The sequence below is a fragment of the Tauraco erythrolophus genome, chromosome 2 (assembly GCF_009769465.1).
Source record: "Tauraco erythrolophus isolate bTauEry1 chromosome 2, bTauEry1.pri, whole genome shotgun sequence".
Classification (NCBI taxonomy): Eukaryota; Metazoa; Chordata; class Aves; order Musophagiformes; family Musophagidae; genus Tauraco; species Tauraco erythrolophus.
The window spans coordinates 115,875,634-115,902,269 of NC_141466.1; the positions used below are offsets into that span (position 1 = coordinate 115,875,634).

The following is a 26,636-nucleotide window of genomic DNA, read 5'->3' on the forward strand; positions in this document are numbered from 1 at the left end:
TTAATTTTCATTGTAAGACGTCTTGTCTTGCGCTGCAGGATATGGCTTCCCTAATGCCGACAAGAGCAGCAGTGCTTGTGAGGCTTTGCCAGGGGCTGTGGCTGAGCTGCCGTTCTTGCCGTTGGAGGTATAAGCAGAGAAATAGTTCATCCTGTAAAGCTCTGCTCGGCTCTTGCAGCAACCAAGCTTGCTCATCAGCAGAAAGAAATCCCTTCGAAATGCTTTGGTGAAAATTGCGTAGAGGAATGGGTTCGCACAGGAGTTGACGGGGTAAAATAAAACCAGCAAGATCTTGGAGTTTGTCACTGTGATGAGAGGGACTTTAAAGGCAGCGGATATGGCAAAAAAGGAGATGGGGGCCATGCAGGTAAAATCCGTGAAGATCAGTACCGCCATTCTCTTGGCGACCTTGGTATCTTTATTGGCAGCTACCAGCTCTGGATTCTGAACAGCTATGTAAATCTTAATGTAGCAAGCACAAATGACAACGAAGGCGACAACGTTTAGCACTAAGATCAGCAGTATGTAGGCTTGGGAAAGACCTGTTTCGATATCCATGGGTAAACAAATACTGACCTTCATGTAGCTGCTGACCCCTAGGAGAGGCAGCACCGCTATTAAAATGGAGAACACCCAGCCGCCAAGCATGATCGGCACCGCGTGCCTCAGCCGCAGCTTTCGATCCAGCTGCATGGCGTAGGTGATGGTGTGCCACCGCTCCACGGTGATCACCGTCAGCGTGTACACCGAGAGCTCGCTCGCGAACACGGTGAAGAAGCCGGCGGTGCTGCAGCCGCTGCCCGTTTGCCAGTCGATCGCGTGGTTGTAGTACTGACCACTGGTCTGGGCGTCAACGGTAGCGATGAGCAGCAGGTAGAGTCCCATGCAGAAATCGGCAAAGGAGAGGTTGCACATGAGGAAGCGAGGAACAGTGAGCTTGTAGTGGCTAGTTATGAGAACAAGGAGTACGGTGAAATTGCCAGCGATGGCAAGGATGTTTATAAACCAGATGAGGACTCGGAGAAAGCTGTATCCCAGGATGTCTTCGCAGGGATTAAATGCATCTGGTTCCGGAGCGCACCTGAGTATTTTAGGCTGACAAAAGTCATACTCAAAGTCGAAGCCAATCATTTCACTGTCATCGAAAATGGCAGAGTAGCTGTAAGGAGAGGTTTCTTCATCTGTTGTGAACGGGTACATGTTCTTTTCCGCTGACCACAGCGATGTGTTGTAAGAGTCATCTCTGTAACTATTAAAAAAACAAGCCCCACAAATAGATGTGAATTATTTGTTACATGCTGCTCACACACTCTTGTAAAATATAACAGGTAACAGTTGTTCTAAACCAGTTATTTCCTGTATGTGTTTCTACAGGATGTTTACACATAATGAAGCCTTGTAAGGATGCCTTTTGTTTGGGCAGTGGCCTTGGAGAGCAGCAGAGGTCAGTCACATCCACGGGAATGCTTTCTTACACAACTTACAAATAAGTACTTTATCTTGATTGCCTTGTAAGCAAGCCATCTTTCTTATGCTGCCAGTAGACTGCAGTTCAAACTACAGTAACACTTAAATTGATGGATTATAGGTTTGATGCATATAGGTTTATCAGACAGTTATAGAAGCCAAAATAAAATAACCTAAGGATTTTAACTGTGCACCCTTATCTCCCTTAGGAAATGCACTTACCAAACAAAGTCCTGAGACTATGTATGACTTGGGAAGTGCTGAGGAATTTGATGTTCACAGTATTATAAAGTGAGGAGTAAAAGTGCGTGGTTAATTACATAATGTTGATGGCTAGGACTATATTAAGTTTAGACTGGAACCAATGCTTAATTATAAATGTTTCTAGGTGTTTAAAGTAGACCTCTCTAATCTCTAAGTCACCAATGATGTGGGGATAAGCCTACCAAAGAAGATACATCGTAAAAGCAAACAGTCCCTTCTGATTCCCTGCCAGAACAGGTACCTATGACACAATGATCCAGTCATCCTGACTGAGTGTTTGGTGGGCAAACACTCAGTCTGCAGTGTGAGTCCTGGAAAGCATCTCTATGGAGGACAACCCTTCAGATCAGAAAACTGGTAGCTTTCAGATAACTTAAATGCATGCTTAAACTTCCACATCTACTGAAGCATGTACACTAAACTGTTTTTCTGGAGCAGGGTCTTAACTGGCAAATGAAGCTGAGCTGATTTTAAGCTATTCCCAGCTATTTCAGCTATTGGGCAAATAACTTCCCAATCTTGTTATCCTAACTCCTCTTTCCCTACATGAAAAACTGCCCACTGTCTTGCTCTACTTGCCTGGGTTGAACTGGAAGAGCAGGGAATATGTTTGACTCTACTAATAAAAAAATATTGTGATTTTTCTGAGAGGCCATGTAAACATGCTGCTATGTGCAAGCTATTTTTTCTAGCAAGAGCTCGGGAATTCCAGCTGATTTCTGCTGTAGTTCCCAAACTTTTCAACTTGCAGTCTTTCAGCCCATGAATCACAACCTTACTTCAATTTACTTAATATAACGTCTGCTCAGAGAATTGCTGGGACTGGAATTCAGCAAAGCAAAAAGCTTCAGAGGCCAATAGACTGGGCAGACTATTTAATGCACACTAGGAGTCCGACAGATGCTAATCCGAAGCAGGGGGATTAGTCTGGTGTAGGCATCGGTGATTTGTGTGATTATATTCCTCGCTGGGATGTCACTTCCCTTGTCTTTATAACATGATCGAATGCTCTGTGTTTACCACCTTGCCTCTCCCCACGGCCACCCTTGATAGAGGCAATGTATTCTTGGTCTTGTTGATGGCCTGGACTTCGCCTTTTGTAGTCCTGAAGTGCTTCAGTTTTGCAGTTAGGAGAGGTGGAATGGAGAGGACTGAGGCACTCAAAAATGCTGCAGGCAGGTGGCGAATGAGCATCGGTGACAAGAGAACCAAGGCAGCTGTTGCTTTTTTAGGCTGAGTAAAACCAAACGGCGAGTGTAGGAGTCCTCACCAACCAGCAAACGAGGTAACACCCAAGGAAGTCAGTATCCCAATGGATCAATCACATTTAGCTGTTGGAATTTTGTGAATGTAACCTTGTTTTTCTAGACTTTGTAATGCTCTGACTGCACCACAGGGCTGAAGAGAAGTCCCAAGGTCTCCTATTTGGCCATAGAGGGATGGATAGTAACAAATCCTTAAACTTCTCCATTGAGTACTGGTTTAGAGCCTGTGTCATCCAGCATGGCCAACACAACAGTTTTGATGTTATCCTTTCTCATTGTCCCACTGAATGCTGTCAAACAGAACTGATGATAGGCAAAGATACGTTTAGAAGAGATAAAACTATTGCATAGGGTCATTGAACTTCTAACTTGGGGACTCTTATTTCTACCATGGAAAACTATTGACATACAGACTTCTAATTATCTTTTCTATAGGCAAAAAGTTTATTAACTGTAGTAGCTCCACTTTGAATCACACAAACAACTGCAATTATCTCAGGGCATGAAAAGTCTCCATGTAGGCCATTAACTTTCTTAAATATTTAATCACTGTTTTGAAAGTCTTTCAAGAAGCTGGAGTGAGTAAAGTTCATGATATTATGGCATTTTTCCTTTCTTTTTGAACACCAAAACCACAAATTTTGATTTAATGATAGTAAAATTACCACTTTGCAACTTGCAAAGGTGACTGAATCGGCAGCAAAAGACATGCTGTTCTGGAAAAAAAAAAAAAAACAAACAGCAGGAGGGCAAGGTCCATATTTGCTACTTCCAGCATCTGTACGCAGAGGTACTTACAATATTTCATTAGCTGGTTTCCTCATGGTGCTTTCACACTCTTTGGAGAAGTTGTCAAAAATGGAAAGCAAGGAATTTCGTCTGAAAGAAGGATGAAAAGAAAGTTGAGTTTTAGTCTGGATTTTGGTTAAATTCTCATCTTCACAAATGTGTAAGGTAAGCTAGAGTTGGACTCACGGCAGTGTGAACATTCATATAGACCTCTGGAAGCAAGGAGGAGAAGACTCCAAATACTGTGACAGTAGGCAGTACTGCATCGGGGGTAGAAGGATGGTCTTTCAGCTTTGTTATTGTTTATGATATATTTTTTTATAGTGAAATAACTAGAGCTGGAATTAAAAAGTTGGTTTTGCCTTATGAAATATGGTATTGAAGTGTGCCAGATTGTCCACCAGTATGACTGATAGCAGTTATGCTGGCTTTTAGAGATGTGCTTGTTAACAAATGCTGGGAAACTGGCCTCATAGTCTCTTCTAAAAACTGGCAGCTAGAGGTAGACTTTACATGCTGGAAGTGAAGCAATTTGAAAAGTACAAGTTGAAAGATGACATATTTGGCAAAATCTCTGGCTTTGAGGCTTTTGAAAGCATGAGCCAGGTACTCTACCAGTGTGAATGGAAATGGCTTTGTCTGACCTCGTTGCTGCAACAGTAGAAAAGAGCCGGCAAAACCACTAAGCTCTCTTGTGTACTCTTAGGAGAAGCAGACACCTGGACGCTTACAGAAAGTTTTATGTATAATGAGAGAAATAAGGTTTTAAGATACCAATCTAAGCCCCTATGTGATGCTTATAAATAATGGGATGGCAACAGAAGTTGTTTTTTCTTATAATTTTTTTGCAAGTGTGGTATAACCTGCTTTTCCCCTCCCTGCCTCACATTCAGGCCAGTGGAAGAAAGTCTTGGGAACTGAATGCTGCCTTCCAGCTCTTACATGGCTCAGGGAATGAGCACACCAAAATTGTACCTCAGAAATCTCAAGAATATTTGGTCTGAGGATTTTATTTCCCTAATGTCTGTGATATGACTTAAATGAACCTGCTTGCCTGGTCAGATATATGTAAGACCTTGCCACCATATCTCACTGATCAGAGAGTTCAGTCTGTAGGTGCTAAGGAATGGGATATGGAGCAGGAGTAGTAAAAACTATGTGGGATGACTGTATGTAGAGTACAGGGCAACAGAAGGGGGTAGAAGGAGATAGAAACAGGCTGCAGCTGTGTGACCATGAGAATACATAACCACACGAAGACTCTTCCCTGTGTAACCTGGGAAGGTCTTTGGAGGTCTCAGTCTAAGTGGTCTTCTGCTGTCATCAGCAGTTGACAAGGAAGACAGCCAGTGATCTGCTTTTCATTCCTTTGTAGCAGCTGGTCACATAGAAAGTAACAGCCTGTTGCTTGTACAGGTTTTCTAGTGGCCAGGGCTGTGCAAATGGATAACCCATCAGCACTGTTCTGAACCCTGCTGATGTCCCAGTTAGGAGAGCTGTCTAGTTTCCTGATTTGCAGTTGTTTGGTTTTATTCTCCCAGTTTACTAAGAAAGCAGTCACTAAATATAACAAAGTGACTTACTAAAGCACCCCTGGTTTTATAGAGCATGATCATGTTGCAAAGTCAGCCACCTGAAAATTAATATAATATTAGAAAAGTAGTTGTCTTCATCAGATTGAATAAAACAGATTTTTTTTTTTTTTTTTTTTTTGTCCCTGAGCTGTTTCTGCATTTCATACACTCAGACTTTATCTGAGATTGAATCAGAGTTTGGTAGCAATGGAAACCCTTGACTGTAGGATCTTTGCTTTACTCTTGCAGAAGCAGGAACCACTTAGTAAAAGTGAGGTAGGCAGAGGGAGCATAGCATTGTCCCTAATTTAACTGTAAAGAATTGGATTCTACTCCTGCCTTTGCAACGCAGTCTTGATGCGATGGCGTGCAAGTCACGCAGATCAGTCTTCCCACAAATGACTGCCCAGTATGTCTTTTCTGTAGCTTTCATTTAGACAGACAAGAAGTCAGGCATCCTCATAGCTTCAGCTAAACTCATTTGGAGGTGCTTTGGCTGCCTAAAGACAACTGAGGGTTGATTTCTTTGAAAAAAAAAAAAAAATGCTGAAAAATCACTTCCGGTTGACCCGAATTAGCAGATGCAAAGTTCTCTCTGTGCCATGGTTTCCAGTTGTGGGGAGAACAATACTGTCTATTGTTATTTGAAGTGACTGGAATTAAATTGAGTAACCTCTTTCTGGAGGCTTGCGTCAGGTCCTAATTTTGATGGGTAATGAAAACTCGCCTTTTCTACTAGGTCATCGTATCACCTGCATTAAATAAACTACTTACCTAAGGGCTGCAGGGGGTTCTTTTTTTAGCGCAGCATGTTATTGGTGGAGATCTCTTTCATGTGTCAGTAGGCTTTTTAATTGAGATACCAAGAAAAATAGAAGCTTTAAGCAAACTTAGAATAGTGTTTCTGCTGTCAGATCCTGGGCACAGGATGGGATCCATTTCTGCTCAAAAATAAATGGAGGTAATTTTCCTGGCTTTAGCAGAGATCTGTTATTTCGTGCGAGGCCTTGCTACGTACCACAGTTTCCTTGTAACTGGAATAAGGATAATCAAACTTCGTGAGCTGAATAAAGCAGAATTGCCATTTTGGAGCTTCTGAAGTATTGCAATACAATAACGTTCTATTCAGACTTACTTTTCTGTCCTTAGATTTCGAAAAGCACAGCAGTGGCTGGGATACGTTAGAACAGCTTCCAGAAGACTGCTGAATTTATCCAGCGGTGGCAGTCTCTTTAACGAGTAAGATGATGTTGCATTTAAGACTTGAATGGCCTCGAGCCCATAACTAGGCAGGGACTCCAGCGCCGTTGAAGAAATATCCCTGCGAAATAAAGAGAGCGTTCTCTTTTCTTTTCGTGTGTATAAAAATACCATCAAAGCATAACGGTAGGTAACAGTGACTCGGTTTTTCACAAAGGTCTAAATCCACAAAGCCACGTCAGTGCCTGATACCCAGCTCAGAAATGTGGTCTATGAAACTACAGAGCAGTGGGGTAAGAGCATCGTCATAGCCCAGGGGCCCTAGTGAGGCAAAGAACTCACTTTGTCCTGGGGAAACCAAAACCCACCGCGCCAGGGGCTGTGCCCTGACCTCTCTGTGGGAAAGCCACTGTGCACAGTGTGAGGGACAGCTCTTTAGGCCAGAGAAAGGGAGAGAAAGTGGGCAAACATGACTCTCCAGCCAGTTAACAGGCTGTTCTAGGAGTTCTAATTAAATGGCTATTAATTAAAACACATAGAAGAATCCATCATTCTTGCCAAGACAAACTTAAGAAGTTCGTCTTAGAGAAACTTCAGAGGGGCTGTTTGTGTGAGGAAAGGTCATCGACATGACTAAGGGTTTTTAGAGTCAGGCCATTAAACAGGGGAAGAAAGGCTACAATTGTGAAAGTGATATTAGGAATGCCATGTACTGTAGAGCACCAATAAAAGGAACAAAATGGCACGTGTGGTGCAGAGTGCTATTTACAGAACCACCCATGGTGTTTTATGGCATGGAGTTACAGCCAGTGCAGCCCTCCAGTAAGTACTTCATTATTATCATCCTCACGTTTTATTGATGTGTTTTATTCAGCGTGGACTTACAGCATGCAATCAGCTGGTTCACTTTCATAATCAAATTCTAAAATAATATATTGTCTTTTGGTAGGATGAATATGTTTTTACAAGTTTGTTTGCAATGTCGGAAGATAAGGCACAGGAATAGGATCAGGTGGATCTGACCCAAATAAAGCAAAGGCCAAAATATTTATGAAGACAGGCTGAGAGAGTTGGGGTTGTTCAGCCTGGAGAAGAGAAGGCTCCAGGGAGACATTATAGCAGCTTTCCATATCCTAAAGGGGCCTACAAGAAAGCTGGAGAGGGACTTTTTACAAGGGTGTGTAATGATAGACAAGGGGCAATGGATTTAAACTGAAGGAGGGGCGATTTAGATTAGATCTAAGGAAGACATTTTTTACAATGAGGGTGGTGAGGCACTGGAACAGGTTGCCCAGAGAAGTTGTGGATGCTCTATCCCTGGAAGTGTTCAAGGCCAGGTTGGATGGGGCTTTGAGCAACCTGATCTAGTGGAAGGTGTCCCTGTCTGTGGCAGGGGGGGTTGGAACTAGATGATCTTTAAGGTCGCATCCAACCCAAACCATTCTATGATTCTACAATCTAAGACGTGGAGGTCAATGCCACTGGTAGAACTGGCTGTTACGCATCTGTCGTGGTGCAAACTGAGCCTTCTGGCCTGTAATTTCATGGCATGTTGTTGACGTGTTTCCATTTTACAAGCAGAGGGTAAGAGATGAAGTCTCCTTCCAGACTCAAAGCCCATGTTGGCTGAGATGACGCAGCCCGTGTAGCGTATCGCGGTTCCTGTGGGACACCTATGAATCCACGTAACGAAGCGGTGGATACTTACAGGACATCTGGCCCTGTGGCCCCTCTCAGGGCATCGTTGTGTATCCGCCTGAGGTTCTTATTGTCCTTCAGGATTCTGTGGAACCAAACATTAGCTCTCTTTACATCTGTATTTTAAAATAACCCTTTTTTGATTTCTTTTTCCCATCTATCTTGATCCTTTCTCCCATCACAGCAGTTGTAATATCTGGCCTGGGAGTGCTTGTGTTTCTCATGCGACCTTTCCATCTGCTGCTGCCATTCAAAACACTATCGTCTTCACTTAATTCTGACCGTTTCTATTTTATTCTGACTTAAAACCACAAACAACCAGTCTGGTTCCTTCACTGCAGTAGCTGCGTACAAAAATGCAGCTAAAGTTTCCCCAAGCCAAGAGGCCAGTCCCAGAGTGTGTGAGAGTGATTTGAAAACTATTGATGTTTCCAGATGTAAAATGTAGGTTCCTCAGTTTGGGCTGTGGTTTCAAGTTTTCCGCTATTGCTGCTAAGTTTAGGAATTTATTATTATTTTTTTTAAAAACGATGAGCTTTTCTTATAAAAACTGCAGCGTTCTAAGGGATTGTGTTTCAGGAAAAGCAGTTAGTGCTGCAGGATTAACAGCTGAGTCGCAATGACACTGAAACATGCCATTTTCTAATGGGTATTGGGAAATGCAAGACAGCCAGTTGAGCTGAAGGAAGAGCCTTTGACTATGTTTGAGCTATTATTTACTGTTTTAGAAAGAAATACTGAGGAGGGGAAACATACTCACAATTGATTCAGCTTTGTCCCATTAAAGGCATGGCTGTGGATATCTTCAAATCCATTTTTATATAATTTGCTGGGGATTAAAAAAAGAACACATAAGGGAAAAAGATTTAGAAAAGATGAGATTGTTATGTACTACAGGTTTCAAATCTTAATGCTGCATTCATTTTAATGATTAGAAGTCTGGTTTATAAAGAATGTAGGTGACTACTGCATGACTTACATTAACTCTAAGACAAAATTGCAGCTTAAATTTCCCAAGCACCTTCTTATTTAGCTGTTGAAGAGAACTTCTTATGTGCAGATCCTCCCTCCTCTGAGGGCCTCACCTGTGCCTGCCTGGGGCTGAGATCCAGAAACCAGACATTATTCCAGATAAGCAGACAACAACCCGGAGGCGGAAGACCTGGATTTTGTGGCTTCAGCATGTGTAAACAGAAGACTGCAAGGGCTAGAGAAGTGTCAGATGGAAAGCAACTCTAAAGCCTGGAGGGTGCTGCTGGATTGCAGATCCCTCTGTGGACAGACACGTCTTCCAGCAGCCCATGAGGCAGTTTTGGAGAGAGGCAGAGATGAGTTGCGCATCATCCAGCGGTCAGTGAGCTATTGGCTCCTCCGAAGCACTGCTGCTGGGCTTGGCGTGTGCTGTGGAAACCTCACTGTCCCCTGCACTGCACAGCGACACTTGGTGCCACCCCGGGTTCTTGATTCCCCACTCCGGGGCCACATGCCTAAAGGCTGGGCTCTGCTGCACCTGAGGTCCAGCTCTTTTCCTTCATTAGGAGATCTAACCTCTGGGTCTGATTTCACTGAGAAAAATCCATTTGTGATATTAAGTTCCTTTTGCAATATCATTTCAATATAATCACTTAAATACATAGTATTTTTTCTTTAATATTAAGGCCTAATAGAAAACATAGTGCTGTTTTAGAAATTAAACAAAATTGCTGTTGTTGCTTTTGGGAGAGCAGAAACTGGGGCTGTGAAACCTGCTTTCAAGGAAAAGCTGGAAGTGTGGGCTCTGGAGTGCCTGGCTACAATTGATATGAGAAGGGGTCTATCTCAGCACAATGCTGAAATTAGTGATTTCCTTAAGAACGGCAATGGTATTTGGATTGATTTTCCCCATCCACATGAAAAACTAACTGTCGGAAAGACTGAATTAGGTATTTGTACTGCAAAGTCTTACTTCAGGCTGATTTTACGCCCTCGTAGATTACTTGTGTTTCACCAGAGCATGCTGCAACAACTGGAATTATTTCAGCTAATTACAGTTAACCACATGGGGTGGAGTTAACATGTAGCTCTACAATTAGGAAGCTGCTGATAAGGTAATTCTTTTCTTGTGATGAGCTCCCTATCACAAAAGGATGGGAGAAAAATGATCGTTGGCTGTTTCCTGAATGAGTTGGATTCCCTCTCATTTAAAACGCTTTAGGGTTACAGTAAAAATTTTAAGCACCTTCCTCCATCTCTTGTATGTTCATTTTCTTGCACCATTAACAGAATCATAATTTTGCTGAAGTTATTATGAGAACTTGCTGGTAGGAAAGAGGCTCATAAGATGAAATGATGCCCTAAACTAAGCAATTGCTCCTCTTTAACATTGCTTGGAGTAGTCTTCAATCACATTTATGCTCAGTTCCTCTAATGGTTTCAGAAGGTATTGGTCAATACATAAAATCTGTGTTGAAATTACTGTCATGCTGGCACATCAGCCTGATGAAGGGCCCAATTGAGTCAACTGCAGTACTTGCTCATGTGCACAGCTCATTTGCAGGTGCAAATATTGATGGTGTTTTGTGCCACGATGGGGTTTTGGTACACGCTTGTCTCAAGGCAAGGCTCCTCATCTGGATGCGTACTGTCTTTTAAATATCAGTCTGGTCCGTAAAGGTTGGCTTTACTGTCCTCTAGATTGGCGGTGGCTACAGCACAAAGTAGGTGACCTGCTGCTGGCCTCTATTGCTCAGCTGGTCCTTCCTCAGGAGACCTCAATTTCAGCAATGTCCTGCAAAGAGGCTCAATCTGTGATTTTTTCCTATTTTAGCCCTTCTTTGTGGAAGTTTTTGTAAGGACAAGGATCTTGTGGAATCCATACGTGGTTCTTGCTGTGCTGGCAAACGACACCTTACCTTGGCTTTCTGCTGCTTTTTGTGTTCCTTGGGTGGGGCGTCTGGTGTAGCATCATACCCACTAGTTCTACTGGAGGCTGTAGCAATGAATCCACAGTTTGCTAAAAGGAAAGTCTTGGTGGGGAGATTTATCGGAATCAACATAAGCCGAGTCAAGCGAAATCAGGGCAAGAACAAGCATCGGTACTTCGTACCCGTTTGTTCTCTCCCGTCCTCTTTGTTGGAGGGAACTTGATCTGTGTCATCAGCCTGCTTGATCCTTGAAAGCACTATTTCAAGTAACCGCTTCCCTGAGGGAAGGAGAGAGGCTCTGGCCTCCAGTGCAGCTTTTGGAGTTTATGTCCTGTCAATGGTACTTTTAAAAACAGCGTTGCATGGAAGATGAGGATTTGGATTTCTTCTCATATTTTCTTTCCTAAGTGAGTTTAGCTTTGGGATAATACCCTGTTCTTCAGCTTGAAGAACACCCCTCCACTTCCTAAGCGCTTCAAATTTAACTCATAATACAGACATCTATTATATGGGGCTTAATTTCAAGATTTTTATCAAGTCGAGCTGCTCTCCTCAAGCAGAAGTGTTATCCTCACAGACAGAACTGGAGCTAAGACTATTTTACTTACAGTGTCAGTGATTCGTTGTTCATCCCCCGGAAAGCATTTTGTGGTATAGTTGTCATACGCAAGTTATCACAGAGCTCCCTTTGGAAGGGGGGAAAAAGAAAAAAAAAGATATTTTTGTCAGTGATCCAGGAACAAGATGGAAAGACTCACAACTGGGTTAGGTTGAGTTTTTACTTACAAAATAAAATGAGCTTCTAATGAGAAGATCTGTGTCAGGTCTGGAAACTGTCTTATTCCAGTGTTACAAATGCTCCTAGAGAAAAGCATAATTCCTATTTACAGGAGAAAAGATTACCAGATTGGATGCAACAAGAAGCCAACTTGGAAGGTACGAGTTTAACAATGTATTAAAAGGTGAGTGACAAATATAATAATTTTTAATTAGGCTCCGATTGTGTTTGTAAGACCTGTGAAAATTAAGTTTTGTAGCCTCCTCTAGCAGTGTGCTGGAGAAACAGCGTATGTTCTCTCTACATTAAGCACAAGAAAGAAATTTTAGTTACCACTTTCGCATGGTATCTTGTTTATCTGAAAGCTTTATTCTAGAAGTAAGCATTTAGCAGAACTAATTTGCAGACTTTACTACTGTTTTGTCCATTAAGGCCCTGGGTTACTTTATTTTCTTGCCTATTGAAAGACCTCACTATTGGTTAACTGCCCATTAAAGCTATCGTAAATAATGTATGTACTTCTAGTGTACCATAATGCATGAAAAACTTCTTTTTTCCATATACTACTCTCTGTAATTTGTCTGCTCTTTCAGAAGGAAAAAAAAAAAAGGCAAGCGGAAAAGAAACAGAAGTCTTTCTTACAAGTATTTTAGCCTCGGAAGGTTTCTGAACGCTCCATCCTCGATATGCAACAGATTTTTCGTGTTCAGTATTAATCTGTAATAAGGAAAAAATATTGCAGTATTATAATCGTTATACATTTGAAAGGGTTCTGAATTTTGCTAACCATTGGCCTTGTCAGAAAACAGTCAAGTGCAGAATATGACAGAAGGCTCTCCTGCTGCGAACAAACGTTCTACAAATATACTGTAAGACCATCCTGAAGCACTATTGGTAATAAAAGTAGCTTGTAATTGTTAAGTAGCCACAAAAGATAATGACTCCTGAATTGGCATGGTTCATTGAGCTGAGATAATTCAGTTTGGATATCCCGGTCACTGGTGGGAGTTAGGAACTGCAGGTTCCTTGGTATGTGCATTCTGGGCTTGTGGCGTGCTCAATGCAGTGAGCTTGTGCTCTACCGCAGGGCCTCGGAGGCACGAGCATATGACCATCAAGATGACTGTGCCTCCAACCGGTCATCTTGGAGATGGGGCTGAGCAAGGAACCTGAGCTCTGCACATACCATTGAACCCACCTACTGTGATCATCCATTGAAAGTGGCCTTGAGCACAGCTTGGGACATTAAGTCCTTGCAATGTGAGGCATGTGGGGCATTCAAGATACTCAAACAGGTTTTCTTGCTAGTCTCTCGTAGGTCTTTAATGGTCTCACTCAGCTTTTTGGTTTTGGCAAATGACAAGCTATCCATAAACTGTAGGTAAATGCATCGGGTCAAGTCTTTTATTCCTTCCCTAAGCCCACCACTGATTCTAGTGGAAGTTGGACCCAGTGAGAAGTGGATGAATCTGTATCTCCTGCTTATGTGAGCAAGTAACTGGCTTGAATGGAGTTCACATATAAGGAAAAAAAAAAAAAAAGACGGATTTGTGCTCACTCAGTTGCACCATTTTTAAGCCGCTTGCTGATCATGCTGTGTGAAAAAGGCAGTAATGAGATATTGAATCAGATTTATAGTTTCCAATTTCACTAAATATTTCAGAGCATTCTCCTAGTCATTGCTTTAACTCACTCACTCTCTCAGATGCCTGTGCTATGCAGGTCAAGTTTAAAATCAGTACATGTTCTGTTTGAGTAATATTTTACTGCTCAAAAGAAGAGCTATGCATACTAAGCAGATGTATTTAAATACTGTAGGGCTTTGAAAACCATGTCTTCAAAAAGGAAGATTTTTTTTCTCATCTGTTGTCATCTCAAATTATTTCCCCACTTAGAAAGCTTGACAATGCTGGTCGAAGTAGACACAGAGCTCTGCTCCTGTCACTGAGCTCACGAAAAACAATGGGACTTTCTATGTGTGGATGTCTGCATGATTTACATCTCCAAGGTTAGACCTTACAGAATGCTCACTATTTCATATGGTACTTTGGAGAGAAATGTTTCTCGTCACAGATCTAATCCAAAGCCAACCAAAGTTAACGGAGGAAGATTCAGTCCAAGAATACTTCTCAGCAGACTTAACTCCTTGATGATCCTAAATCACGACACAGATGCCTTCTTTTAACTGATGCTTACATTTCAGACAAAGTGGGGAGGCTGTCAAATGCACTCGCTTCTATTCTCTCTAGGGAGTCGCTCTGAGAGATTTCACTGTAACGAAAAGGCAGACACAAAGCAATGCATTAATGGAAAAGATACCAGAAATCAGCTTTTCACTTTATATTTCCCTCTTTTACACATAGTTCTTCAACCCTCCCTACCAATTCTTGTTTGGCAGCAGCGTCCATGCCCTGCCTCGGGCATCTCGAGAGCTGGTGCTAGTAGGGTTTGAGAGAGACTAGCCTTTTGCTCTCTTGGCAAAGGGGTATGCCAGCCCTTCAGAATAATATCTCTATAACAGCCAGTCTCCATTTCCTCAGTAAATTGTAGGTAAGGTAGCGACTCAGGGCCAGAACTAATGTAAACAGAGCGAGCCCAGGCCTGCGAGCCTTTTGCTCCTATTGTTGGTCCCGCTTAGTGAATTTATTTGCATGGGCAAGGATGTAGATAATGTTCACGGTGCTTCATACACTATTATCAAGTCAGGATGATGGTCATCTAATCCACAAATGTAGAAAAACACAAATACGCATTCAGTGCGCTTTATGAATGAGTCTTGGATTTCATGCCGTTTTCATTACACACGTGCAAACTGAAAGGAAGTGTCTCCTTTTCATCACTACACTGACCAACATGACTATTTTTGTAGGCGCTGTTGGATTTTGATGTGCTGATGCTCCTATTCTGCACACGTAGTTAAGAATAACCAATGCTGAATATAAAGGGGGGAAAAAAAAAATCCACTTATTTGATGCTTGTTAAATGCCTGTTAGATTAATACTTATGGGGCTACACAAAATTGACTCCTGAAAGTAAATAGTATATATTGATGCATATGTAAGGGAAAGGTCTTCAAAACAGCGTTTTCTCTCGACAGAATTGACCGGAAGGGCACAGAAACTAAACCTAAGATTATACACTGTCAAGAAAAAAAATATTTTCTAAACAAGTGGAATGCATCTACAAAATCAGAGCCAGTATTGCCACCAGTCCTGGGAGTTATCTTATTTCCATTGCAATTATGAGAAAACAATTCCTATCGGTTTGATATAAAAACCCTTAGACCAGAATGAATTGTTTTTTCATTTGTATGGCAAAGGGGGATGCGAGCTAGAAATCGTGTATTTTTTTATATATATATTTCTTACAAAAATATTAATGATTTGTTCCATAATCTGAATCCAGTGAGATTGGTTTTTTTTGGTATTGCATAAATGAAGGATGGATGTAGAGCAAGTGGCCTGCTGAGCACCTGATCCTCAGAGACTCACAGGGTGGGAGGGATCAGTGACTACAAACAGAACTTAAAGACTCTTTCAGGTCTGGGGTCTGAAATATGATCCTTCCATGGGATCCCTCCTGTCTGCCACTGGCTCCCCATTTACATATATTTGAATGAGTTACAGCAGTAAAAATAGTTTATAATCTGATTTACAGTTGGTGATGAGTCACCAAATAGATGATTTAGAGATTTATAATTTAAGAAGATGCATTTTTCAAAGTAACACTAAATCTCAATAAAATTATGGAGTGTTCTATAGATTTACTTCAGATAAATACACCGATTTCTACGCTGTTAATTTGGAGAGATACATTAAAAGGATGCAAGGAAATCAATTAAAATTCTCTTTATGGAAGAGAATATGTTAATGAGCAAAACATTCTCTATGAAGAATAGTATATGCAGACAATTTGGGAAAGTTGAGCCTCGAGTCATACAGGTAGGAGAAACTTTGTAGATTTAAGTTGATTTTCCATCTGAAAATGATAAATTCTCACTAATTGTTAAGATGCAAGTGAATGCAAGAACACAGCACCATTGGCTTGTACTATAATATTTCATTGCAGTGGAATACATGCAGCAGAGTTTAGCTTATTTTCTACTTGCTAGAGCTACAGGAACACGTAAGTTTAAAATTTGGCCAAAATTGTTTAACTTGTGAGCACTAAAAGCTAAACTAGTCCAGTTGGGTCTGTTCAGGCATTTGCATTACTCTCATCCTTCAAGTCTTTGCCTTTGAGAATGCACCATGAAAGGGTTTCCTACTTTCTTTTTTTTGTTTCCTTGAAAATAAATTATATAACAGCTAATATATACCTGATGCACTGTGTGCTTTTCAGAGGTGAAGAGAAGTATAAAAAGTGCACCTTGAAAAGAAAGCGGCATCGTTTGTGCTGCTGCTTAGGTTCTGGGGGATGTCATCCTCCTGTTATGTGTTGCACTGCTGTGCAACTTGTCCTTTACAGACCACTCAATGCAGATAAAATAAAAAATAATAAATAACGGACACCAAGCCAGCCCTCTTTCAGCTGGAATAACAACACAAATAAGGGCAAGAGTGCTGAGATGACCCGTATGGTCTGAGTCCTTGATATGAAATAGGTACAAAGCCAAGGGAGGGGAAGCAACACAAACCCACTGTGCAAAATTACAGCATTTGTAACCTGAAAGATCCAAGAAAGGGTTCAGTCCTACTGATCTCCTGCCAAGCTTGTCTCTCAGTGCAAATCGCCAAAGAAATATCTTATTTGGGTATTGCATAAATGTATAATCACAGAATGCCATGGCTATCATGGCAGCGATAACGTTTTATGATAGAAATCTATCTCCTCTGCCAATCAAAAGCACCTACCATCAGTGGTAAAAAAAAAAAAAGCTGTATCCAGTTCGCTCCAATGTGATTAATATTTCATTATGGGATATGTTAAACACTCTTGAAAACCATACCTTTTCAAAGAATCTTTTATATACTGCTGCTCGGAAAAGAAACACTATGTTTATCCTTTCCTGGTGGGTTTTTTCACCAATAGTATGTTTTAGCAACACATTTTCACGTTATTGTAAAAATATGTTGTTTAGGATGGAGGTTTATGGTAAAATTTCTAGCAAGAAATTAAGGAAAAGCCTACGGAAAATGTTGTCGACTTACATGATAAAGGCATCTCTAAGTCCTTCAAACGCATGTGATGGGATTACTTTTACAGGCAGGTGAGTAAATGATCTGAAAAAAAGAGAGGAAAGGACTGTAAGGCACAGGGTTTCCTTGTTTACAGATTGTACTGTTACAGTGGGCAGAAAAACAAAAAAGCTTAAAGCCACTTTACTTCTGCAGTTCTCTGTACCTCTGGGGTCTTATCCATTTACCATTGATCTCAGTTAAATGGAATTCAAAGGATATTGGGTCAGTTCCTCCCCAGCATAAATCTGAGACTAATCACCGTCATATTGACAATAATAATAACCTATTAAATAAATTAATAGCCTGATGGAAGTAGTCTGCTATGTTCACAGTCAAAGGAAGCTATAGGCTATTTAAAGTTAGTTCCTCAGAAAAAGTAGCTTTCATGTAAAGCTTTTTCGCTATAAAACAGCATCTTTGCATTTGCCGGATCTTGTTCTCTTCCCAGGAGTATCCCTGTAATGTTGCAGTGTGGTACCCTGAATTCACTGGCAATGCTCTGGCTGTGTACAAGTGTAGAAGAGATCCAAATCAGGCCTCATGTGGTGGATTTTTTTTGGTTTTTGTTTTTTCATAAACTGCATCAGTGTGGTTAGTTGATTAAAAGCAAGTGTATATTTTCCTTTTTAATTTTTTAGTTACCCTGACTGAATTACAGTACTTTTACCAGCCAATTTATCTAGTCATGTCCACACTCTCCCGCATAATGGCCATAGGAAAATATTTAACATATTTCAAGACGTTATCTTTGTGCAAACAGATAATTGCTCTGTTTTGCTTTGTAGTTACAAGTATCATTAGAGGCATTTGTTTCCCATCCTTAAAAACTCCCCTCAGGGTTTTTTGACTGAAATCATAGAATCATAGAATCGTTAGGGCTGGAAGGGACCTTCAAAGGTCATCTAGTCCAACCCCCCTGCAAGGAACAGGGATATCTCCAACTAGATCAGGTTGCTCAGGGCCTCATCCAACCGGGCCTTGAACGTCTCCAGGGATGGAGCATCCACCACCTCTCTGGGCAACCTGTTCCAGTGTTCTACAACTCTCATGGTAAAAAATTTTTTCCTAATATCCAACCTGAATCTACCTCCCTCTATTTTAAAACCATTACCCCTTGTCCTATCACAACTGGCCCTCCTGAACAGCCTCTCCCCATCTTTCTTGTAGGCCCCCTTGAGGTACTGGAAGACCGCTATAAGGTCACCCCGGAGCCTCCTCTTCTCCAGGCTGAACAGCCCCAACTCTTTCAGCCTGTCCTCATAGGAAAGGTGCTCCAGCCCTCTTATCATCTTCGTGGCCCTCCTCTGGACCCTCTCCAACTGGTCCATGTCCTTCTTATGTTGGGGACTCCAGAACTGGACGCAATACTCCAAGTGAGGTCTCACGAGGGCAGAGTAGAGGGGGAGAATCACCTCCCTCGACCTGCTGGCCACGCTCCTCTTGATGCAGCCCAGGACGCGGTTGGCCTTCTGGGCCGCAAGAGCACATTGCCGGCTCATATTGAGCTTCTCGTCCACCAGTACTCCCAAGTCCTTCTCCTCAGGGCTGCTCACGATCCATTCTCCGCCCAGTCTGTATTTGTGCCTGGGATTGCCACGACCCAGATGTAGGACCTTGCACTTGGCCTGGTTAAACTTCATGAGGTTGGTACGGGCCCACCTCTCCAGCCTGTCGAGGTCCCTCTGGATGGCATCCCTCCCTTCCAGCGTGTCGACGGCACCACACAGCTTGGTGTCATCAGCGAACTTGCTGAGGGTGCACTCCATGCCACTGTCCACGTCACCGACAAAGATGTTGAAGAGGGCCGGGCCCAACACGGACCCCTGACGGACACCACTCGTGACCGGTCTCCACATGGACATCGAGCCGTTGACCACTACTCTCTGAGTGCGGCCATTGAGCCAATTCCTTATCCACCGAGTGGTCCATCCATCAAACCCATGCCTCTCTAGTTTAGAGAGAAGAATGTCGTGCGGGACAGTGTCAAAAGCTTTGCACAAGTCCAGGTAGATGACATCCGTTGGTCGACCCTTGTCCACCGATGTTGTCACCCCATCATAAAAGGCCACCAAGTTGGTCAGGCACGATCTGCCTTTGGTTAAGCCATGTTGGCTGTCACCCACCACCTCCTTGCTCTCCATGTGCCTTAGCATGGTTCCCAGGAGAATCTGCTCCATGACCTTGCCAGGCACAGAGGTGAGGCTGACCGGCCTGTAGTTGCCCGGGTCCTCCTTGTTCCCCTTTTTAAATATGGGGGTTATGTTCCCTCTCTTCCAGTCATCGGGGACCTCGCCAGACCGCCACGACTTCTCAAATACAATGGCCAGTGGCTTGGCGACTTCATCCGCCAGTTCCTTCAGGACCCGCGGATGGATCTCATCAGGTCCCATGGACTTGTGCACCTTCAAGTTCCTCAGATGTTCCCGAACCTGCTCTTCAAGTACAGTGGGCGGTGGTTCATCCTCACAGTCCCTGCTAGTTCTTTCCACAGCTTGGGTGGTAAGACAAGAGGCTTTATCAGTGAAGACTGAGGCAAAAAATTCATTGAGTACCTCAGCCTTCTCTATGTCCCGGGTGACCAGAGCACCAGTATCCTTCCGGAGGGGGCCTACATTCTCCTTGCTATTCATATAACCTGCTTTTTGTCCTTTGTTTTCATAATCCTTTATATGAAGACAATTAAAAATGTTTATAGACTTTTTAATATATATAGTATGTATATTTTATATATATACACATATGTCATGCCCACACAACATAATGGCAGGCTGTCACACCTGCGTATGTCTTGGGGTTACAAATCTAGATGTACTAAGGAGCCTGGCAGTCAATTCCTAGCAACGTTCCAAATAGTCTGTAGGACTTGGGGCAAATCATGTAGTTTCCTTGCACCTTGACTCCCTGCCAGTAAACTGGGAGTAACAATGCTTGCCTGCCTAATAGTTATGTTTTAAGGATATACATAATTTTGATGCCACTGTGATTGCATCACACCTGTCTCTAGATGGATGCTGGCATGTTGCGTTGTGTGTGAGGTTTGGTTAAATCAGAAATGAAACTAAGTCACCTGTCTTGAAAAAAGTACTTGCACCTGAAGGGTGGACAGAAGGGTAGAGGCAACCCTGTAGCAAGGCCCAAAACTCTAAGCCAAAAGGGGAGCAACTTCAGGAAGAAGTAAAAAGTAGAAGCTGAGAAATTCCTGCTCTATAATCCTGGCAGCAGGAACCTCTTCATAACTGCTCCATCGGCTGGGGCCACTGGCAAAATAAAACATAGCTTTTGTGAAACTGTTTGCAAACAATGTTGTCATTTACACAAGAAATAGAAATGTGCATGAAAGCGCAAAAAAAATAAAACCAGGTCTTGGCTTTTAATTACATCAAAATCTTCAGACTAAGATCCTCCTACCTCCCTGCGACGTGCCGGTGAGCAGCGTGGTGGCTGTAAATTCCGGTAGCGTGTGGCTCGGAGTGACCCGCTCCTCCTGCCTGCAGAAAGCCTTTGGCAATGGTGCCCCGAGCTCAGCCACCTCAGCTATGCGATTAAATTTAAGTGGGATGACCCAGCACTTTTAATACGTACTGTAGTTAAACTGCATGACGGCACTTAATCCATTCTGTATTTCAGCTTCATTGGTTTCTGTTTTTTAATTCTCGTGAGTTCACCTTGATAGCTGGAATGGTGAACTCATCTGCATTGACACATCCTTGTCTCATTAAGCATCTCACAAAACAGCAAGAACAAAGGAAAAAGGCAGTTCATAATCAGCTTTCTCTCTCAATCCTCGAAATACTTGTGTAGCACACATAAACACTTCCACATCGATAAAGACATCTTAAATTCACCAAAAAGGTGAATGTTCCCATCCCTATTCTTGTCCACTTTACCTTTGAGGTTTGTATCTCAAACCCTGCCTGTGTTAAAGGGAAACATGTTCATTTAGATGTCTCTTTCTGTACTCAAAACGTTTTGAAGAAGATCCTTTAGCTTGCTGAGCACAACCCAGCCTGTGTATATCTATAAGCATTTAGGTTAACAGAGTTTTGAACTGCTTGTTGCAGGCTTAGTTTTTTCCAAAGCACTGAGTAAAGCGAGGCCTTATCTCATGTGTTGAAGTCTCTGCTATTGAACATGACTGATGTCTTTGATAGCACACTACGAAACTCAAGCGGGCACTGCCAGGAATTAAATATTGATTTCTCTCTGATAGGACTCAGATTGTGACACTCAGATGTGACCAGTTATTCATCTCTCAGAGCTGAGGAAGCTTCTGACAAAAAAAGAGAAAGAACAAACTGAGTTTTACACAGCTACAAAGCTTTGCTGCATCTAACTTGCCCATGTAGTAGCCTGACTTCTGTAGCTCATGAAAGGAGGGACACATCCATCCTTAATAGACGTTACCAACACCATGGTTTGAAAGAGTGTTGTTAGTTAAAGGATGAATTTTTGCACTTTTATGAAAAACTGTAATGTTTCTTTCATAGTTAATACATCACAACTTGTGTGCTTGTACTTGCTCCTGCCATTCAGCAGCTGCCAATACTGCGGCTCCAGTATTGCGGGACTTTTTATCCTCGGAGAAAGGATGGACAGAAAGGAGTAGGGAGCCAGCCAGCCTTCTTGGCATTCACCAGCCCTTAACGTTTCTGTGAATCAAACTAGGCTTTCAAGGTGCCTCATTCTAAGCAGTAAGATTTGAAATGGCCAGGCTAAATATCTATAAGAATATCCAAGAACATCGGGAAAGACAGGAACAGTGCCTAGACTGACCAAATCCTGTCCTTGCTTGATAGCTAAAATACTGTCCTTGTCTCTTCAGCTAGCATTTGTTTCCTGTATTTTTGTTCTGAAAACCTAAATTCAGAGTGGATTTTTCACAGGGATGGTTATCTTCCTGTTATTAGGAATACTCGGGCCAGGAGGGACCATGAGAGCAAACTGCCTTCTGCTTCCCCTGCTATAAATGTATAGATGGAGCAGTAAGAGCTCTTTAGAAAATATTCATGGAATGATCTATCCCAAAGATACAATGGCATAAACCCACTATCGTCTTTTTTATGTTTCTGGGATAACACAGATGCAACTTGACTCAACAACAATTTTTATCTGCTAAGAGATAAGCTTCTGCTCCAGCACTACTACATAGACTCAAATTCCAAGAGAAGCTTTTGAGAGGTCCAGATACTAAAAGACCACAGGACCACTTGCAGTCTTGTGGATGAGGACTCCATGCGGCTGAAGAAAATCTCTGTATTACAGAATTGGCCTTTTGCAAAAAGTGGTTCGTTGAACTGATAATAAATAAAGAACATGGGCCCTATAGCAATCAGTATGAATGTGTTACTGCAGCTAAGTTGGCTGTCATATTTTAATGTCTCTATTTTATAGGACTACTCATATTTCTAATGCTCAAAAGGTGAATGCATAAGGTAGACTCTTGCTGGGAGTGGCAAAGATTTATTCTGTGGTGTCCTTGGATTTAATACAGAAGGATTGGGAATATTGATTGAAACTAAGACTGAAAACCCACCATTTTCCTAGGATTTTTATCAGCTTCTAGGGGCAATGTAAAGTGTTGGCATTGATTTTTAAAGCCTTGTATATGGGGCATTACCTACCTGAAATGTGAACTACGATGCTGGATATGTCACACAAACAGCCAAAGAGTACTTTCTGCTAGGTGATGATGGGTGATACATTATTTGCTATGAAAGACACTTTGGCTCTGAAACTGAATTCCTCTGTCGATCCCAAAGATCCAAATATGCCCGTGGTGAAGACATGGTAGAACTGTTTGCTCGTTCAGGCTTTTGCCATGAAGCTTTGGATTTGGTGCCTGATACTAATCATGAGGCGCTCACCGTGCTGCAGAAGCCCAGCGTACAGGAGCACACACTCAGGCACAGCAAAGTGAACCTGACGATGAAATGAGGTTTTTGAAGGGGCAGAAAGGTATTAGGTATCCAATGCCCCTTACCGTACAGCTGGAGTTGGGTGCCTATCCATTGAGACTTTGCTAGAAAAAACAGAAGTATATACAAGAATTCAAAAGAAAAGAAAATCATGTTTTGTTTCAAAATATAATGGTGTATTAAATATTATTTTTGTGCTGAGACTGAGAAGACGCATAGCTGCTATAACCAAAATGGCATACAAAGGTGTCAGATAATGGAGCTTCTACAGTGTTTGTGTAATGTCCAAATTAAACACGGGAGCCTGAGAAAAAAATGATCAATTCAGGACTGTAAAAAACACATAATTCTGCAAGCTGTCAGGAGGTCTAATCATTTTGAAAACTCTTCCAGCAATAATATGACATGGCAAGAAAAACTCAGGTAAAGAAAAATGGCTGAAATTTCCCTACAGGATATAAGCTTGGGTTGTAACAAATTATAAAAAGTACATTTGGAAACACAGATCATTACAGCATCAGGGCTTGAATGACTCAGGTACAGATGGAGTTACATATTGCTGTTTATTTTTCAGACTGACCATACTATTAAGAGGGATGTCTCTGAGGTCTAGCTTCTATGTTATAGTAGCACCAATGTAAGGACTTGGGCACCCCAGGAACTGTGGTGGAACAACTCGGAGCAGCAGCATTTTTTCCCCCAAATTGTTAGTGCACTTGCACTACACCACCATTCCCCTGGTGCAGAGGTACACAGATGTGACTGTGAGGGGACAGAAGTAACTTTCTCTTGCATTGTCTCTCATACAGAGAGCTGTGCAGGTGGAAAAGGGAACTAAAAAGATATTGGTAAAGTATGGAAAGAGAAGGAGTCAGTAAAATGACAATGCTGGAAAAGCAGTATGAGTGAAAGGGGGATAAAAAGCATAAGAAAGGGGAAAACAACAGCTAAGTGGATAAGATGACACTAGTATGAAAATCAAAGGAAGAAGTGAAAGGAAGGTGAAAGAAGTTCAATAACAACTTAAAAAAGAGCGAGAATACATGTACAGTTGTAGGCTTAGAGACTAACATTCATTGGTACAGCTTTGTAATTGTCTGATAATGTAAACTTTCTATTAAAAACCCCAAGTTACAAAGAAATGGAAATTTAACAGTACAGTTCCAGATTCAATATAAATCAGGTTGGATGTGATGTGAAAGCAGAAGGAGCTGGACATGTCTGTGCAAATGCAGACTGAAAGATAGAGCAATTTTTTTGACATTTGAGTGTAAATATTTTCTCTGTTGGGGTATTGAGCAGAATCTTGGTTGAACTCTTTTCTGACTGTAAAGTTGGTTTCTACAGCCAGCCTAATAGCTGGACTTTGTGAACAATCATAAAGATTAAATATTACATTAAAGGTTGAAGGGAAAAATTCTTTCCTTATTTTTGCCCATCCTCTAGTCTTTTTGACTGGAGTGAAACATAAGTGGCAGCAGCCATAACCCCATCATCAGTCTTAACCTGATCACTGAGGTTGAGATGTGGTTTCCTCTTGGGGTGATAGATGGAAAAGGGAAAAATGAAAGAGTAAACCAAAAAAGAAAGGAAAATATCACGTAATTTTAGATCTTTGGATAACCTCTCTGGGCTGTGATGTGCACTGTCCTAATAAACATGCTAGATCCCTGCAAAAACTAACCTCCCTATTTGTTTCTGCTGCTGCAGGGATCCTCAAGGTGCCGATCCTCTGCCTGCTCTGCATGTGGTATGAACAACAGGGAAGAAACGTGCTTATTGCAATAACTATGGAGAGTTTCTCCAGCATCCACAGGCTCGGCTTTCTCTGACACTAAGGTAACATAGGGAAATGTGGAGGAAACAAATTCAGGACAGAGATGTTTCTAAAAAGTGGCTTTGGAGGAAGGATTCACATGGCTCTAGATTAATACAAGTTAGTATTTTTGTTCCTATCAATTCTCAAGCTGGAAAGAAAAGAAAGAGGAGATCAGGGATAGTATCATCCCTGGGGAATTTCAAGAGCATGTTAAATTTACAAACACATCGGATGAAAATGGAAATTCATGCACAGATAACCAAGGAATCCTAGAAACAGCAACTATGCTATCTGTTGGTCGTCTTATTTTGACGCCACGATTGTTTAGATCAGTGCTGTAATGGAGCCTGTAAACAACACAACAATACTTGAATACATTCACATATCAAGTATTTGGTCTGGTCTACTAGATCATGAGCTTGGAGTATGGTTTGGGAGTGGGGTTGGGGAATGCCTGTGATTCTCTATTGTTATAATTTAATCCTAATTCCCAGAGGAGCACTAGGCAGAAAGATATGATGCACCACCCTACAGAGATCCAAACAGCTGCCAAAACTCAAGCTTTTTTACTGCCAGAGAAGGAAAAAAGATTAGCCACTAACTTGTCAATGAGTTGGACCTTGAAAAGAGGCAACATGCTTTGCTAGGAGGATTTTGATGCTTTGATATAGGGAGCTTTAAATTGCACAAGCTTTGGAAGATAGAGGTGGTAAGAAGTCAGATTTGTGAAAGAATAAACAAACAAACCTCAGAACTGACCGAATTTTTCAGACCAAACATCAACCTTTTAATCAGGTTTCTTTAAAGTTACCCAGGCCCCCACCAGGCGCTGGTTTTGGAACAGAAGAGGCAGGTTTTGCCTCCTGCCACGGCGGGAGACTACAGAAAGTTCAGAGCTCCGTACCACTTCTCTCTGCCACCGAGGCCGGAGGCGTTCGACGGGCGCTTCTGCGAGCGCGGCACTTCGCGCGCTGACAAAACGTCCCGCGCGGATGGACGCGCATCTTCTCCCCAAGGCGCAACCGCTGCCGCGGGGTACCCGCCAGCGCTCAGTGCTCCGGCAGCGCACGGCAGCCTCCGGAACCCGGGGAAAACTTCAGCCCCGAGCACACCACCGACTCTTCCCGCCCCCGCGGCACGGCCGACGCTCCAAAACCACCGCCGAGCGCGCGGAGCGCTCCGCAACGCGCCGGTGCGCGGGGACAGGCGCCGCTCCATCCCGGCCCGCGCAGCGGCCGCGTCCCGCCGCCGCCGGAGTTTCCCGCACCCCGCTCCCACGGGGCGCGGCGGTAACGGCATCCCGCCCCCCGCGCATCCCTCCCGCCGCCGTCCAGCGCGCCCCGCGGTACTTACGCGCGGGCGGGCGCGGGGAGCGCCCCCTGCGGGGCCGGCGGGCAGCGCAGGGCGCCCTGGCTGCAGGCGCAGCGCGGCGGGCAGCGGCCGCCCGCCGCGGCGGGCAGGAGCGGCGGCAGCAGCAGGAGGGGCAGCAGCGCGGGCACCATGGCCGGCGGCGCCCGAGCCTCTCGCCTCTCGCCTCCTTCTTCCCCCTCTCTCCTCCTTCTTTCCCCTCTCGCTTCTCGCCTCTGGCCGCCCGCAGCCCGCGGGACGCGGCCGGCACCCCCGGCTCCTCCCGCCCCCGCCCCGGGGCGGGCTCGCCGCCCTCCGCCGCCGGGGGAGCCGCGCCCGCACCCCGGCCCCCCAAGGGCTTTCCGGAGGAACAGCCTTCCTCGGCGTGCTGCTCCTGGTGAAGTTGGATGTAAAGCCTACAGGTGGCAAGCAGCAGC

General features: G+C 43.1%; 1 protein-coding gene across 1 annotated transcript; it reads right to left on the minus strand.

Moving 5' to 3' along the window:
* Positions 1–26,354, minus strand: LHCGR (luteinizing hormone/choriogonadotropin receptor). The gene is made up of 11 exons (XM_086630120.1): positions 26,206–26,354; positions 17,089–17,160; positions 14,135–14,209; positions 12,581–12,655; positions 11,947–12,021; positions 11,769–11,846; positions 9,018–9,086; positions 8,268–8,342; positions 6,495–6,680; positions 3,795–3,875; positions 1–1,249 (listed from the first exon to the last, which is right to left on the minus strand). The coding sequence occupies exons 1-11, from the start codon at positions 26,352–26,354 to the stop codon at positions 1–3; spliced, it is 2,184 nt and encodes a 727-aa protein (XP_086486246.1).
* Positions 26,355–26,636: the final 282 nt, after the last annotated feature.

Excerpts from the sequence above, each read along its gene's own strand:
- LHCGR (XM_086630120.1), bottom strand. The coding sequence starts at position 26,354 with ATGGTGCCCGCGCTGCTGCCCCTCCTGCTGCTGCCGCCGCTCCTGCCC. Across the intron at positions 12,022-12,580 it reads CTTCCGAGGCTAAAATACTT|GAGCATTTGTAACACTGGAA; the intron begins GTAAGAAAGACT and ends GCTTTTCTCTAG. Across the intron at positions 9,087-11,768 it reads AACAACGAATCACTGACACT|CAAATTATATAAAAATGGAT; the intron begins GTAAGTAAAATA and ends TTTAATCCCCAG.